At 41.8% G+C, this 11,386-nt stretch overlaps 1 protein-coding gene across 1 annotated transcript in view; it reads right to left on the bottom strand.

The window, feature by feature from the left end:
• The window catches only part of LOC124005475 (zinc finger protein ZFPM2-like), a 239,896-nt gene that overhangs the window by 56,632 nt on the left and 171,878 nt on the right, over positions 1-11,386 (bottom strand). Inside the window, exon 5 of the mRNA XM_046314776.1 lies at positions 7,864-7,975. Coding sequence (XP_046170732.1) covers positions 7,864-7,975 — 112 coding nt within the window. The remainder of the gene's footprint in view (positions 1-7,863; positions 7,976-11,386) is intronic.

An 11,386-nucleotide genomic window follows, 5' to 3' on the forward strand; every position in this document is an offset into this window, starting at 1 on the left:
GTCACCAACACACCAAACAGCCACACAACTACCAGCCTCCTCTCTTCATGGAGCTGAGTAACCCACCTCCTATACCTGTATGTCCCCCTGTCCTTACCCATGGCAGTGGGGTTTAAGAGGGGTGGAACGGCTGAGACCCCATGACCAGAGCATCATAAACCCCATAGATAAGCCAGCAATGGAGGAGTAAGATCTGTGTGCTCCTGCGCAGTGTGCAATGAGAAAAAGTGATACCCTACTGATACCACACTAAAGACTGCAGGGATATGTTTATTCGCACAGCCAGATGTGCAATCAATCAAATGGATTAGCTGCAGAGGTATGTATAAAGGTTATCAGGAAGTTCTCCCCCTCAAACACAGAAGCGACCCCACAAAACTATTGTGTATTGTGTCTGCTTATTTCAGAGAAAATCGGATTTATTTTCTTCCAAAAGGTATTTATAAAGAGACATACAATGTGGAAGGAGACAAATGAAATCCCTGCAATGAACCCTATAATGTAATTATATTGTGACCAGGGTGACAGAGGTGATACTGTATCTCTTCATTCTAGTGCCCATCAGTGATTTTCTTCCAATCTTCTGCCATGTGCAGGGTGTCCATGCAGTTCGCTATTCTTCCTCACTCTAACTGTGTGTGTGTGTGTGTGTGTGTGTGTGTGTGTGTGTGTGTGTGTGTGTGTGTGTGTGTGTGTGTGTGTGTGTGTGTGTGTGTGTGTGTGTGTGTGTGTGTGTGTGTGTGTGTGTGTGTGTGTGTGTGTGTGTGTGTGTGTGTGTGTGTGTGTTTGTGTGTGTGTGTGTGTGCGTGTGTGTAACACTCATTCACCCCACTGATCTCTCACTCTGACCCCCTACTGCAGATGAAAATAACCCCGAAGAAGGCCTCTCTCTCTCCCTCTCCTCCACTCGCCCTCTGCTGCAGCTGAAGGTGGGTGGGGGTTCATCGTGACCAATGGCATCCCACCACAGAGCTTTATCCTAAAGCACATTGACAATGCTTTTCACACCTACTTACGGCAGCTGTGCCATGATGGGGGCGGCGAGGCCGAGCGGCCAGGAAGGAGAGGTGAATCATAGACAGTTTTAAAAGCAGGCCAGGGCTGAGGCTCTTAAAGACGCATAGAATGAACTCTTTAACTAAGCAACCGTGATCCTCTTAATCAAAACCTTGCAGATCATTATTTTCATGTCCAAGGAATTGTTTTATGCTTGAAAGTCACACCCTGTTTCCTCCTGTACAGCTCCTATCCTCAGAACCGGTACCTCTTTCAGGGAGAGCTTTAAAATCCCTGCTGGGCTTACAGACAGACAGCTCCATCTGCTTCCCCCAGATCGATACACAGGCATTTCTCATCATCGATTATACAATTATGCTAAAGCTAAATCAACAGCCCACTTTCCAGAACAAGCCCATTAACCAACCCTGGACAGGAGAGGAGAGTAGGCTAGAAGAGCTGCCTCTTTTTACCCAAGTGCTCTAAAGAGAAGCCTAGTGCTCAGACAGTCCAGGTACTTCACTAGACATGATTATAATGCCACAAGGGTGCAATACATCACTCTTATTAGCCACACCGGAGCACAATGGTATCATAATTAATGGGCACAGCAGGATTGAACGCTGCCCTGACATGGAAAAGTGGGTCTACTTAAGCTTTACAAGGCATTTAAATATGCAGAGTGAATGGCAGAGTGAGTCAAAACCCTCCTGCTACGGAGGGAGGGAGAGCGGCCAGCTAGCCTACACGCTCGTTAGCGTGACACGACACCCTCAGTGGCATTGATACAAGGACGCGCGGCCGCCTGTCTGTGTTGTCCCCTACTGCAATGACAACATAGTGCCTGACTGGGGAGAGTGATGGATGAAACACATGCAGCGTGCCTCTCCTCTCTTGTGTTTGTCATCAGCGCTGCCCATCACTTTCACTTGTTGTTTTCTTCTGTCTTCTCTGTGTGTCACAATTAGGCTTAGGTTAATGAGTGTTTGTGTGGAAACGTCCTAATTTGGGTGTATTGTGGTTTGTGGTTTGTTTGTGGTGGATGTTCATAGAACGGGGGGCTGTGACAGACAGAGCCTGGTGTCTGGTGTCTGGTGTCTGGTGTCTGGTGTCTGGTGTCTGGTGTCTGGTGTCTGGTGTCTGGTGTCTGGTGTCTGGTGTCTGGTGTCTGGTGTCTGGTGTCTGGTGTCTGGTGTCTGGTGTCTGTGTGTGGTGGTGTTGCTGGGGGAGGCCAGCCGTCCGCCAGTCTGCCTCCACCAACAGTGAGGGAACAATGCACATAAAGGGCTTTCGGAGGAAGAGTCTGGGCTGATGTCTTTCACTGTCTCTGCTGAATGAAGCAAGAACAAACATGTTTATGCGTGTGTGTGTGTGTGTGTGTGTGTGTGTGTGTGTGTGTGTGTGTGTGTGTGTGTGTGTGTGTGTGTGTGTGTGTGTGTGTGTGTGTGTGTGTGTGTGTGTGTGTGTGTGTGTGTGTGTGTGTGTGTGTGTGTGCATTTCGGTCTGTGTGCTTATGCATGATGTGTAGGATGCTAAGTCTTGTCACATTCTATATAATGAAGTCTGCTGTCCTTAACACTCCGCTCCCTACCATCACCAGCCTCCAGTCCAGTCTTACAGTACAATACTCTACCCCTGCCTGCCACAGTGACACAGTCAGTTAATACTACACTACAGCCAGGGTACAGTCTGAGCACTCCGCTCCCTCCAGCCTGACCGTGCAGTTTTCGCCTGGCTCAGTGCAATCAATTATTGTTGCCGCGGAATCATTAATAATTTCCGAATGAAAACGATTCTGTTGATCTCTGTTATATTTTAATTCAACATAATTACTCTGCTGCTCTGAGCTGTGGTGGGGCCTCCTTTAGGGTACAATTTTGTTTTAATACACTGATAATACAATTTTGACATTGTGTCAGTTGTTTAGTTAATATTCAGTCACGCTATTTCCCCATGTTCCCAGATAACAGATAATAACCTCAGCACCTCCTATTTGCCTCAGTCGTTTTAAAGGGGAGGGTTGAAATGAACAATTCAATCTGAACTGTTACAGTCCTCTCTCTCCTCTCCCCCAGTCCCAAACAGTTTTTACGATATATTTCCCCCTTTCTAAACCAACCACTATATCTTATTCTGAATTCTCCCTCTTTTGTTTTGGACAGAATGTAAAAAAATCAGATCCAATTTCAAAAGTACTGTGGAAAGACAGTTAAGGTTTCAGTTGATGAGAAGTGAATCTAAAAAGATCTAGCCATGTCCCGCAAGTTCACCTCCGAGGTCTCCGAGGTCTCTGGCTAAGAGCGTGTGAACAACGTACGAGTGAGAAAAGGGATCTGATGGCGAAGACTTAGTGAACATGAAGTAACAGAAAGACAGCAGTGAGTTACAGTCTAATTCTACACCGTATGGGCTTATGCAAAACGCTCTAGTACATTGGTCAATTTACGCTCCAACAATGGCCGACTTTCTCCAGAGACATATTGGACATGCTGTATCTGAATGTGGTCCGCTTAAGAGGCTTACGTTAGAAAAACTCAGGTGACCTTAGAATAATAGGACATAATATCAAGACAGAGCCCAGGTGAGTTTCTAAGGGCTCAGATAGCAGGTGATAATGGTTGTGCACAACAGGAGAGCTCTGAATACAGCCATACTGACTTTACTGTCATACTGGTAATGATGATATACATGTCATGTGTGGACAGTAGGTACCAAGAAATCTGACGAACTGTAAGACATGCAGAATGATTGGTGGATGTCCAGTCTCGGAGGCCAACATTATGTTCTCTCTATAAAAGGCAAAAAATAAGATCAATCAATCAATCAAATTAGAGCATTGGAAATGGACTGTTATTTGATGGAGGAGGCACTGTATTTCATGACATTGTGGATAGGAGTGATCCTGTAATTATATCTATTTAATTGTCCCATTTCTTCTTTGTTTCTTTTTGTTTTAATATACTGAACGTCGCTCTTTTGATTCAATAGTGGAATAATGAAAACGGCAAAAAAATTATGCAATTAAATTATATGCATTTCTGTCTGAATTAATAAACACTTCCCTATTGTTCATCAAATGTACACATTCTCCACTGATATCCTCCCTCTCTGACTTGCTCTCTCTCAATTCCCTGTCGCTCTCTCACTCTCTCCCTATCTCTTGACCAATTCTCCCCCAGTTCCCTCCCTCCCTCTGCGTAACTGTAACGTATAATTACTCCACAGACTCGCTGCCTGTTTCTAGAAAACGTCAGTGGTTCAGAGAAACTGTCCATGTGTGACGCGGTGCATTGTGGAGGTTCCAGGTGGATTTCTCGATAATGAGTTGGTGCAGCAGTCAAGTTGAGAGTTTTAGTAATGGCTGACTGCTGTGCTCTGTGCTGAGGCACTACAGTATACTGGCTGTCTGCATGGGAGGCTAATGTTAAACAAACAACACTGTATGCTTACTGTTTCTGGTGCTACTGATAGGAAGACAGCCTGGTAAAAAACAGATATTATGTTTATTCCACTTTTTATATTATCACGTCTTCAAGGGGGAATTGGTAGACATTCTTCATTTTAAAGTAATATATATTTAAAACAAAATGTGGGCATATGACACGTAGACATAATAACCTACAGTATATAGCCGTAGTTGATAGGGTAAACTCTCAGTGGAAATGTAGGTTTAGAAATGTCTCATTATCCAGTGTGTCGTTGGTCAATATCAACAACACAAAATGATCGAGACAGTGAGTAGCAAATCATTAAAAAAGGGACATTTAGTAGAACCAGGACGGACACAGGACAGAATGAAATATCTAATAGTAGATATGTGATAACCGTGGTAGTGTGTTTTCTGCTGGACGCCCGGGGCAGCCCAATGGGGATTCCACCAAACTCACATAGTTCTTGTTCACAGAGAACTAGCATGTATTATACATTACACACTGTTGGACTGCATCAGTCCATTGGGAATCATTTCTCTCTTTAAGAGGCACTCCTCACCATGCACAGAAGATGTCTGAGACAGTGCTCAAGAAAGCCAAAATGACTGGAACACGAGCCAAGTAGCCATATTCAGTGAGACCCAATGAACATGCAGTATATTGAGATGTCCACTGATTACCATAAGTCAACTGCCTTTCTTAGCGCAAAACAGACAAACAGACAAACAGCAACACTTGGGGAGAGATGTAAACACTGAGGCCCTATGGCTCTGTGTGTCTGTGTGTCTGCTTCATGCAGAGTGGAGTCATCACTGAGTCATTCTGTACTGTCTGGTGTCTACGTGGAGCTATAGAAATACAATAACTACAGATATTCTCTCTGGGGCCATAGAAATACAATAACTACAGATATTCTCTCTCAGGGGCCATAGAAATACAATAACTACAGATATTCTCTCTGGGGCCATAGAAATACAATAACTACAGATATTCTCTCTGGGGCCATAGAAATACAATAACTAAATAGATTCTGTAGATATTCTCTCTGGGGCCATAGAAATACAATAACTACAGATATTCTCTCTGGGGCCATAGAAATACAATAACTACAGATATTCTCTCTGGGGCCATAGAAATACAATAACTACAGATATTCTCTCTGGGGCCATAGAAATACAATAACTAAATAGATTCTGTACAATAACTACAGATATTCTCTCTGGGGCCATAGAAATACAATAACTACAGATATTCTCTCTGGGGCCATAGAAATACAATAACTACAGATATTCTCTCTGGGGCCATAGAAATACAATAACTACAGATATTCTCTCTGGGGCCATAGAAATACAATAACTAAATAGATTCTGTACAATAACTACAGATATTCTCTCTGGGGCCATAGAAATACAATAACTAAATAGATTCTGTACAATAACTACAGATATTCTCTCTGGGGCCATAGAAATACAATAACTAAATAGATTCTATACAATAACTACAGATATTCTTTCTGGGGCCATAGAAATACAATAACTAAATAGATTCTGTACAATAACTACAGATATTCTCTCTGGGGCCATAGAAATGCAATAACTAAATATATTCTGTACAATAACTACAGATATTCTCTCTGGGGCCATAGAAATACAATAACTAAATCGATTATGTACAATAACTACAGATATTCTCTCTGGGGCCACATACATAGAATAACTAGAGAGATTCTGTCTAGGGCCACATACATAGAATAACTAGACAGATTCTGTCTGGGGCCACATACATAGAATAACTAGACAGATTCTGTCTGGGGCCACATACATAGAATATCTAGACAGATTCTGTCTGGGGCCATAGAAATATAATAACTAGAGAGATTCTGTCTGGGGCCACATACATAGAATATCTAGACAGATTATGTCTGGGGCCATATACATAGAATAACTAGACAGATTCTGTCTGGGGCCATAGAAATAGAAAAACTGGATGGATGCTGATTCTGTCTCGGTCTACAGATTTTGTCTCAAAATGACTACACACAGTAAGGTGACAAATATTATCCAAATATTTCCAAATTGAAATTCATTGTATTTTTCACTATTATGGCTTGGCAGGCGTGTGATTGTGGAGAAAGGTTTAGCAGCTCTATACTAATACAACACAAATGGCTCTCACTGGGGGACTCCTCTTTTTGGTCCGACTTTCACATCACTTCCTTTTCTAATTGAATTAAGGGTCAACTAGATGCTATGAACAAGGGGATATGAAGGACAATGCTACAGAGGTGATCACAGATCCATAACGTCCGTCTGTGTGAGATGATGGCAGTACTGCAACTACATCTGGGATGTCTTCTATAATGACTATGAAGACGGCGAGGGGAAATGACTTAACAAAACGAGACCAAATCCTGTTATTACTCCCTTTTTTGTTTCATATATTCAGATTAGGAGATTTTTAAAGAAGTGCATAATCTCCTTTAACAGCTTATCATAAACTTGAACGATTTGGTGATAAAGAGCACAAAGTTAAGTAGCCGGTTAAGAGGATAACTCCCCAGTGCAGTCTAGTGATTAGTAGATGAGAATTGGGAGACCGAAAGAAAATCCGGGCTGCAAATCCCAGTTCCCGCTCTGATTCACTTTGAGGGGAAGAAACTCCATTTCAGCTCCTTCGTGAGTCTAGTCACAGGGTAATCATTTAGAAAATGGGATACATAGAAACCACTTCTTGCATCCCTTTTGAATTCAAACATCTTTATTTACTTATTTATGTGCCTGTGTGTCTCTGGATACACCCGTCAAGACCCAATTATGGGCTGTAGGAGCCAGTCAGCAGCACGGTGCTTTCATAAAGACTGAAGTCTGAAGACGCTACTGTCAGTGTGCCGTATTAGCATTTTACAATCAGTAACCTGAAGCCCAATCATGAACTATGGATGGGCAGCCATTTTGAGCTTGTCTAATAAGGGCATTCTAGCTGTATCAGACAGCAACTAAATCCCTCATTTTTATTTCAGTGCGATTCGAGACTAACAACCTCTACGGTCCCACCCAGTAACCCCACATTACATAAAAAGAGAGATATGCCATTAGCAAGTTTCAGATTATCGTCCACATAACAATTGTAATTTGTGAACAGAGAGGAATTCACTCAGACTGAGCACAAAAAGCTAATTAATATATTTACCTTGTGAAATGTAAAACCACTGACTTTGTCTCATGTTGTTCTCCCGTTCCTAATCAAGGTTGGGGGTTGATACACTAAATGACTTCAGAGGGATGTCAAAAAAAATGTTTTGGATTGAAAGACAGTGAGAGACAGACAAACAGCAGAATTTAAGTGGGGGGATTGTGTGTCAGACAGTGTGTTTGGCTGCCGTGGTGTTGCTAGGGAGATAACAGACTGTATACAACAGTCTGGAGATTGAGCTTACCTTTGCTGTACACCACACAGTTATTTTGGTTGTCTTCTGCTCCTTGCCAAGTCACATCCAGCAGCCACCTGGGGCCCGCGCTGAGCACCACCGGTACACAGCTCTTCATCTTCTGGACAGGGACAGATAACAAACACTAATCATTTGCTTATTTTGGTGATTAAACAAACAATAATTAAATAATAGCCACCAAGGTATGCTTCCTCCTCTCCTCTGCAAGACATAAACAGGGTCATTCTATAAACTAGTAGGTCCTCTTCTTGTCCCCGCAATGAGAAGATTTGGGAATTGAGAGGGTTGTGGGTGGAGGGGGTGGAGTACAGGGGGGGGGCATACAGTGCTGCTAACGCCTGGTCCCTATGATCCCAATGATACAGTATCAGATCTCCCAGATTAAGAAGATCTCGGATGCCCAGAATGCCGATGACTTTTAGAGTGAAGGAGGCGAGTGTTCAGGAGTGAACTTTAGGCACATTGTGCTGTGCTATCGCTGGGATCTCACTATTTCCTGAAACAGCCAGGGAAGAATTTAAAGAATCAGTATCCATTTCAAAGGGCGATTGAGGCTACGTCTTATAATACGCCGGCAAATTATTCTGAATGTGTAACATCATTTTTCTTCTGGGCTCGGGTCAAGCGTTGGTGCTTTAAGTTATTTGTATGGAAGGAAAACAGGGAGATAGATACTGTGGCCCCAGCTAAATGTATTCACAACCAGACATGGAGAGGGCTCGGTCAGATTGGAAAGGGCTTTCTATTTATTTTCATATGATTTTCTATTCTATTTTATTTTTTAAATGGATTTATTTTTATTTTTACAAAGGGTAATGAAAGCCAAGAGTACATCTTCAGTGCTCGTGGAGAGGGTAGAAGCATCTTTCTCGGGCAGCCGTTACAGCAGCCTATTGCTAGCAGGAAAAATGTCAGTATTTCAAGGCCATTACTTTTTAACCCCCAGGCCCTCCTTCATTAGGGCGTTACAGAAATAGTTTAGCTAAGAGAAAATGGTCTGGGGTGCCATCTCTTCTCGACACTTCATTTATTTTTCCATTTGAAACAGGCTGCCATGAGACACCGTCCATCTGCCTAATGCAACGGAAAAGCACAAGTCGTCACTATGTGTCTCAGATATTTATTCGAAAAGGCAGCAACAACCCTTCAAGAATAAATGCAATGGCCACTTTCAAACGTTAAAGGTCTGAATTGGCACAGATACACACAAAAGATGATTTATTGTGCACGTGGGTGAAGCACACACAGAAATGTTCCGTTACTAGTGACTGAGGATTAGAGGGCTCTCTCTCTTTCTGAGAAAACAGAAATGCTGTCGGCTACATTCAATAACTAAAGTGTAGACAGCATATGGGCTCTGATCTCAGTCACTCTGTCACACACATGAAACAATACGTATAAAATGAAAAGAAAACCTCAACTCTAGTTCTCATAGCAGCTCGAAGCAATGGTGGACTTGTGCCAGTCAGACGGATCAAACACCTAGTGAACAGCACATTGTGTCTGTTGATTTTCTCATTCCTTAATATTTAGGTATCTTATCCCACCCTGGCAGAGGAACAGAGAGAGACCTCCGTCATTTAAGCCGTCCTCTATTTCACATCTCAAATTAGCCTGACAATAAAGTCGTATATCTTCGGCGAACCTGTAAATCTTACAACCCTGTCAAAAGGAGCAAAGGAGACGGATCTGATTGTTGCTACGACGACTATCTAAAATGAGAATCGGATGAACCCTTTGTCAGATCTCCAGACTGGGGGCCATCTCTCTTATTTAGCTGTGTGAGGCTTCTTCTTCCCCTCTTCCTGTCCGTCTAGTCTCTAAGGCCTTCTGGGAATTCACTATATTACACTGCCTCTCACCAGGGAAAGACTAATAATAATAATATATGGGTATAGTTTTCAACATTAGAAATATCATAAGAAAACAAACATATTTACTGGATTACATTTCCTTTAAAATTGTATTTGAATTTGCATTATTTACATTACTGACATTTATTTTTGTTTCAATTTGTTTTCTTAATATAACGATTAATTGTCAAAATCGTCATAACATAACTTATTAATAAAACTAAACGTAATAAATTAACTGAATACATTAATCAAAATAATGGTCAATTTATCATATAGCTCTATTTTTCATTTTGCTGAAATGTAAGCTCTGAAGTATTTCAGACAAAGGAATGCAGAGAAGCTGTATTCTGGGTATAACACACAATGATGTCACCAATGGGAGGAGCATATTATCCTTAAATGAACGCCCTCTTCCTATACAGTAAACACAGTACTTATGTAGTCAAAGCTTCAGACAAAGCCAGAGTGACAAGCAGAACATGTTGATTTCTCTGGAGTGAGGGGGATGCATACAAAATAAAAACATACCCCTTTCTCTAACTACCAATCACAACTAAGGAATGTGACGTACAACAGTGACTGTGCTGTTCCACTTCCTCATGAATAAATGTATTCAGAGCAGCAAATAATACTGACCCCTATTGGATATTACAACATCAACCCCACCGGCTTTAAAATCCATAGCCACCTAGAATAAGGTTTCATTCAGACTAATATTAAGACTAGCTATTCTACAGATCAGAGGACTCTGAATTTTATTGACAGTGATTAAGAGAGTGTCCACCACCATTCACAGAAATGGAAATAGGTGGATTTACTAATCCAATCAGATCAAGTAAAAAAAAGTAGAAACAATGGTGATGTTCAAATGTGAAAATGTATGAATTAACTCTGTCCCTACATGTTGTTTCTTCAGTAAAATAAAACAGGGACATTTGAAGTAGCTACAGTAAATTAGATGGAAAATAAACGTGACAAAATGTGTCACTTTATAAAGTAAAGTCATGGGTAAGTGTTGAAAACCATCCACCCTTCCTCCTCATGGTGTGTTGTGGTTTATCCACCCTGTTCCCTCACTCCAGTGGTTTCAATACTCTCCCAGGGTTTTTTCCTGAGCCCTGTTACCGTTCAACCAACGTGTAAAAGATACAGTTACCAAAACAGTGTAGTCAGCGAGGAAGTGATTACAAACTGATGCTCCAAATTCGCTATAAAATGAAAATCAATATTTCCACAAGTTGCTGCAACATAAAAGATAACCTTCATTGATTTTTCTAGACTTAGGCCTCTGTGATAAAATCTAATATAAATTTTCAGCCACACGGATTTGGATCAGAGCAAAGAGCAGGGACTGAGCGATAAGTTCCATTGCACATCTCTCATAGTGGATTTTTCCTCCTTCCTTCCAAAGGCAGAGCCCTAGCTATTTATAATTGGCACTGTGTGAGGAAAAGCTTCTATCAGGAATCTGTTCTAATTTTTATTACTGAGAAGCTAAAGCCTGTTCCAGATAATTTGGAATTTTCAGGGGAATTGTGATGGAGTTGATGGCAGCGCCGGACTGAATCCAGACAGGAGCTAACCTGTAATAGCCTCTGTGGCTGGGCTGATTAAATGTTGCCATAGATGAAAGACCTGCCATCACCGCAATAAAT

This window comes from Oncorhynchus gorbuscha, linkage group LG19 (assembly GCF_021184085.1).
Source record: "Oncorhynchus gorbuscha isolate QuinsamMale2020 ecotype Even-year linkage group LG19, OgorEven_v1.0, whole genome shotgun sequence".
Classification (NCBI taxonomy): Eukaryota; Metazoa; Chordata; class Actinopteri; order Salmoniformes; family Salmonidae; genus Oncorhynchus; species Oncorhynchus gorbuscha.